The sequence below is a fragment of the Pelecanus crispus genome, chromosome 8, assembly GCF_030463565.1.
Source record: "Pelecanus crispus isolate bPelCri1 chromosome 8, bPelCri1.pri, whole genome shotgun sequence".
NCBI lineage: Eukaryota > Metazoa > Chordata > Aves > Pelecaniformes > Pelecanidae > Pelecanus > Pelecanus crispus.
In genome coordinates this window covers 5,622,001-5,628,000 of record NC_134650.1, presented here as the reverse complement: position 1 = coordinate 5,628,000, position 6,000 = coordinate 5,622,001, and the positions used below count along the sequence as shown (strand labels likewise).

The following is a 6,000-nucleotide window of genomic DNA, read 5'->3' as shown; positions in this document are numbered from 1 at the left end:
CCAATCCTTTTCATTGTGGTGTTTATTGCAAAATACAGTCCAAAATCTAACTCTTTAGGGATACTGTCAAAATATATAGAGAAAACAGATTGTGCTAAGCAATAATACAACTTATTAATAAACAACATTAGGCATAAAGAATTCTGAATTCTTATCTGCTAATTTAAAAAAAAAATAGAAATTGTAAACAGCTTAATTTCATCTGGTACAAATACATGAAGCTACCGTCCATTTGGGGCAAGGGTGCTGGTACCAATATACAAAATATAAAAAGGGGAGGGGGGAAGAGATGAAATCTGTAAACACTGGCTTGAAACCTATCAAAGCCCTCAAAAAGCTGCAGTCATTGTAATAACACACGCCACGACGCTGCAAAACCCCCTCTCGCATCAGAAAGTGCATGAAGTTTTCCGCTGGAAATACTGCCGAGCAGCCACTGTGCATGAGCCGTCGGGGCGGAGCTGCTCAGTGGGACCCGCTTTTGGCCGCAGCGCCGTCCCCACCTTGCCTGCCGTGGGGCTGGAGCCCCGCCGCCGGGCTCGGCTGACCCGCTGGACGTGGCACAAGGGGTTAAGCCCACTGAAAAAGTTAAATTCTTTCCTCTGTCCAACACGCAAATAAAGTGACTCCTGAAAAGAAAGAAGCTACTGGTAACTATTGAGGAAAAAACCGTGGAAGCAAGAAGGACGGTGGTCCCTCAGCGCCCACGCCTCGTGCTTCCTCATCTCACCGCATCCGTCCGCAGGAGGCCCCATCGCCTTGCGCGATGCCCGCTCAGCCCTCCGGACCCCGTAGCTCCCCAGGGACGCTCCTTCCCAACCCAGCTCTGCCGGTGGCTGCCGAGCACGGGGACACCAAAGCGTCCTCCTCGGGCACCGTGGCTGCGCTCTATCTCTTATGGCCCTTGTTCCTGCGCTTGATGTGGTTGGGGGCAGCGGCGGCGGCGTCGCGGCGGGCGCAGAAGTGCTTGGCCACCAGCTGCCGGCACTGCTCGCACCGCACCGTGCAGCACCAGTGGAACTTGCAGTTGCAGCTGGCCACCACCTCCGTCCTCCTCTCCTCCACGCGGAGCCCGCACTCGGTGCAGAGCCGCCGGCAGCTCCTCTTCTCCCACTGTGAGAGGTTCTTGCCGGTCTGCAGGCACTCGCGGCCCTCGGTGCCGTGGTGGCCCAGGCTGGCGTTCCTCGTGCAGTAGTCGGGAGAGTCCTCCAGGAAGACGAGCTCCGTGGCGTGGACGTGGTGGAAGGTCTCCGCCGTGGCCCCGCGGCTGTCGGCGCTGTTGCCGGCTCTCATCCGCCTCTTGTCCATCTCCAGCTTATGGGCTTGGTCGTATTTTATCTTCAGGTAGTTCCCGATCTCGCGAAATTCGGCGAGCTGGAGCCAGCAGGTCTGGATGCTGCAGCTGCCGGACACCCCGTGGCACTTGCAGGCTCGCTTCATCGTGGCTTTCACAGCCTTGGTGGAAAAGGTGGAGAAATTAGGAGCGGCAGAGCATCGTTATTTAAATCCCCAAACCAGGTTCTACAGCACTGCCAATTCCGGAGGCAATGGGTCAAAAGTGGCTCGTGCTGGGCATGACTTCAGGTCCTTCCAAGACATGAGCTGATGCTCTTATTTAGGTTCCTGGAAAACATCTGTCCCTCTTCGCTAATTAAAAGGACAGAGATAATGAGTGGGCACAAACTATTGTCTCCAGCCCTTGCAGGAGCTGTTTCTCCAGGACAGGGCAAAAGCACATTTGTCAGGTCATGCCCTTCTCACGCCATTCCAGTCTGCAGCTCACCTCGCTCATCAGAGCATCAACCCATCACCCCTTTCAGAGGTTTCATTCAAAATGTGTGAAACTGCTTCGGAATAATCATACCCGACCTCTCTGCATCTCCTCCAGGGAAGCACTTCACAGATATTATCTACCTATCTCCCTCTGGTATTTATAAGGTCTCAATCGCTGGTATCTATGTGAGATTAAGCCTCGGCACACCCTATGAGATAGGTATGTTAAGTGTTGCCGTCCTTGTTTTTACAAACAAGGAGGTTTGGCAGGATGCTGAAAGCCTCCGCCGGCCCAGGCGAGGAGCGAGTCTGGCAGCCAGCTTGTGAGCGGGGCCAGCTCACACCTGGCCTCCCCAGCCAAATAGCTTGGAAATGCATATTGCAAGAAAGCAAGGTGGTTCTTGCTTTGTTTTACAGACCAGACAAGTGCTAGGTGAGTATAAAACCTGCGCATTTCTGACTAAGTGGTGTGTGCTAGTAGTTAACTGTGTTACACACAGCTGCAGAAGCTGGAAGTGGGAACAACTCTTACTGCAGTTCCTCGTGTTCAGGTTTAGGGCCAGATTCTGGCTGTATTTTTTTCCCCATGTGAACACTACAGGGCCTAGATTGTCACAGAGGGCTGGAGACAGGGACCTGAACAGCCCACCAGACTCTCAGACTTTGTTTTCATTAGAGACGTCGTCGTCGTCGTCATCATCATCATCATTATTATTATTATTATTATTTGACTTACAAGTCTCCCGACTTCATTGTTGTGCAGGTTAATCAGCGCACGGGTATCGTGTCCTGTTTCCAAAGCATCCACAAAGAGCTTGGAAATCCTCTCCCCGAACTCCACGTTGTCGCTGCATCCTCCCCAGACCCAGCCTCGGCCACCTGCAAGACAGACGCACGCTAAGCACAGAACCGCCCCGTCGGGCCAAATTCTGCCCTGAAATCCGGGGGGATGCGTGTGGGGATGGGAGAGGCGATGTCAGCGCGTCTTGAGATGGCGGCTCACCGACGCGGCCGTTCCTGGAGTCGTCGCAGCCGCAGCTCTCGAAGTCTCCCATGCTGCAGTTCCTGGTGAGGGTGTACATGACGCCGGCCGAGCTGATGGCGTGTACAAAGGACGTTTCCCGGGTAGCTGGGGGAGAGGGGAAAATAAAGCTGTCACGTGCAAACACAGACATCAGTCCTAGTTTATTGGGAATGAAGCTCTCCTGCGCTGCAAAGGTGCAAGAAGGAGAAAAAAAAAAAACAAACCAACCAGTTTGTGCAAAAGGTAAGGTGCGACAGAAATTAAATGCTTGTGACTGGATGCTTTAGGCTTCGGCATGAAGGGTTTCAGCAATTCGGCATAATACTATGCAGGTGTCCACTATGGGATGGAGTTTCTTGGCAGCAGCAGGATCTTAAGGCAGTGCCCCAATCCTGCTCTGGCCAAGGTCAGTTATCACTGGCTTCCCCCGGCACTCGGTTCCTCTCTGTCCTCTCCTGCTCGGGGGGTATATCCGTGCTTTGATCTTGCCTGCTGGGGAAAATCGTCATTGGTCTTGTTTCAGGCGGTGGTTGAACCTGTGCTAACAGCTGTCTGCACCCACTCTTCTCGTTTAGTTTCTTTTTTGGCTTTCCTAACAGATTCAAATAGAGATGCTGCTCTGGGAAAAAAAAAAAAAAAAAAAAAAAAGATTTCTGCTTGTTGAAGCAGTCAGTACTCAAATATATCCACAACTTTCTTATGAAGACAGCCTCTTAGTGCCCGTCTCTGGTTTCTCTCTTCACCTCTCCTGCGCTTCTCCCCGTTGCGAGCTCAGGTGCCTCTAGCATTGCACACCCTGGGATGCTGCACGCAAAGTGGCAGGAGCAAGCCCACGAGCGGCACTGCGGGAAGGACAGAGCTCCAGCCTAGCACGGATAGAGACCCAGAGAGAGCCTGGGATTCCTAGGAAAATGTTAGCGCTATTTATTACATCCAATTAATACAGATGGAGGAAAAACAACCATGATATTTGGGACACAGAAACCCTTCTCCACTGGTTGGCTTAATTAGCAGCCCCAGCTCTCTCCAAGGCGCATCCCAGCTCGTACCCGAGGGCATCCCGGGATGGGGACGCTGGTGCCGGCAGGTAAAGGCGCACTCACCGCTGCGGAGCCGGTTGTGGGTGGAGAGCTGCAGGGCGCTCTCGGGGCAGTTCCAGCGCTCCCACCCGAACTGGAACTTGCACTCCTCCATCCCGCTGTGCGCCCCGGCCGCCACGCTGCTGGAGTACGTCAGGTAAGCCTGGCACGGGAAACAGCGGGGTTAAACGCCACTGCGTTTTACCAGTTATCAATGAAAACGGGCATAAACGGGTTGTGAGTCCTTTCCCTCGCTACTCAGCGGGACTTGGAGCCGATACGCTCCAGGAAATCGGGTTCCTTGGAAAAGTCCTATTTCCCATTTGCAAACCAAAATTGCTCTACTTAAATTCCTGACAGCCCGTGTGTTAATTACCTTAGGTCCTGTCATCAGAAAGTTATTCACAGACCTGAAACAAAGAAAGGAAAATCAATCGCAGAGTTTACCACAGGCTGAAGAGCATCCCTAAAAAAATGTCCTTTCCGCTGAGCCGGACCCTACCATGCTGCTGTGCGGAGAACGGCGCCATAGACCCCGGCGATGGAGAGGATGAGGAAGGTGCTTCTCTTCATGGCTGTCACAAGGAGCGGGGTCAGATCCCTTTCGCTGATCCGCAGCTCTCCGTGCCGCAGGTCCCCGACTGAGCAGGGCCGCCTCCCTCCGCTCCTTCCCAAGGTGAGCTACGGGGATGGAGGAAAGCTGCAGGAACCTGCAACCCTGATATTTATAAGGTGAAGCTGTGAATAGTCAAAACCCCCCATTCATTTGCTACCCAATGACTTAATGTGGTAAAAAAGCTCCCGCTCCAATGGGTGACAAGGAACCGCCTAAGGTTGCACTTCAAAAGGCGGCGCGGTGTCCCTGGGAGCGGGATGGGCTGAAGAACAGCAAACTTCCCTAACAATGGGACACTTTTAACTCTCTTCCCCACCGCCAGCCATCCCTTTCTCTTGGCCCCGAGTCCGCTCGCCTTCTCCTTTTCATCCTCTGCTTGCCAGCGGAGGCTCAGTCCCTGCGCCCCTCCGAAAGAACAAGCTGATGCATTTCTATAGTTCCCCTGCTATCTGCCTGCTCCCTCCTATGAGAACTCCCCGAGGAGTTTTAACAACCGTTCTGTAAAGATCTATAGGGGATAGACCTCCCAGGTCTTCTTGATTTGAAGAGATGCGTTTAACGGCGGGGCTTTTTTTCCCTCCTCGCCTCTTTACGATGAAAGTTGCTGCGTTTCTGTCCCGATAACAGCGTGCACGGCTCGGGAGTGTTTGGAAATCTCTCTAATTTACGCGGCTGCAGCTTGGGAACACTGTGTGAATCATTTATGTGGTTTGCTCCATGCTCCAACGCTGCAATTAGGGGAACAGTTTTCTGGGGTTAGCAATTTCCCTACGGCGGAGGCTGCCGCAGCAAAAGCCCGGCTGCTCGCTGGCTCTGCAGGCAGGAGCGCTGCCTGCACCCCCTGAGCAGCGAGGGGCCTCCACCGCTGCCGAGCCATCGGCTGTGCTCAGGAAAGGAAAATCCTTATCAGAGCAAACCCAGAAAAGCCTCTTAATAGTTACGGCCAATATCATTAAGGGCTGTAAAGAGCTGTAATGCTGCGGATGGAGCAACAGCGAGGTGGTGTTCATGGAAAGTTCTTGGTCTGTTTTTCTGTGGCTGAATGGTCCCAACCAGGCGCTGGCTCGCTCCGGGCAGGGATCCTGCCTGCTGAGCAGGGCAGCGTGGGTGCTTAGCCCAAAAGCCGTGCTGTGCCGTGCCAAGCAGCCCCCCGGCTCTGCCAGGCACCGTGCCATGGCACACGGGTGCAGCATCTGCCCGGCACTGGCTCCATGGCAGGGCAGAGCCGCTGCCCTCCTCCTCCTCCTCTTCCTTTCAGCTCCCCAGCTGACCCCCGGGTACACCCGCCCGTCTCCTGGCATTAATTACTGCAGGGCGACTCGGGAAGGGGCTGCAAATGTGAGGTTCAAGGGAATGGGACGGCACCGCAGGTGGCACCGGGGGGGGCTGCGCCACGAGCAAAAGGGGACATGCGGGGACAAACCCCATCTTTGCACCCGGGCGAGCAGCCGCAGCCAGCGGCGCTGCCGTCAGGCAGGAGGCTGTGCCCTAAATGCTTCTGCAAAGTA

At 54.2% G+C, this 6,000-nt stretch overlaps 1 protein-coding gene across 1 annotated transcript; it reads right to left on the bottom strand.

Moving 5' to 3' along the window:
- Nucleotides 1-888: 888 nt before the first annotated feature.
- WNT8A (Wnt family member 8A) lies at nucleotides 889-4,449 on the bottom strand. The gene is made up of 6 exons (XM_009492702.2): nucleotides 4,379-4,449; nucleotides 4,253-4,286; nucleotides 3,901-4,039; nucleotides 2,777-2,902; nucleotides 2,510-2,652; nucleotides 889-1,455 (listed from the first exon to the last, which is right to left on the bottom strand). Exons 1-6 carry the CDS (start codon nucleotides 4,447-4,449, stop codon nucleotides 889-891), a joined length of 1,080 nt encoding a protein of 359 aa, XP_009490977.2.
- Nucleotides 4,450-6,000: the final 1,551 nt, after the last annotated feature.

Coding starts and splice junctions, on each gene's coding strand:
- WNT8A (XM_009492702.2), bottom strand. CDS start 4,449: ATGAAGAGAAGCACCTTCCTCATCCTCTCCATCGCCGGGGTCTATGGC. Junction 4,040..4,252: donor TTCTGATGACAGGACCTAAG/GTAATTAACACA, acceptor TTCCCGTGCCAG/GCTTACCTGACGTACTCCAG. Junction 2,903..3,900: donor CCACAACCGGCTCCGCAGCG/GTGAGTGCGCCT, acceptor CCTCTCCCCCAG/CTACCCGGGAAACGTCCTTT.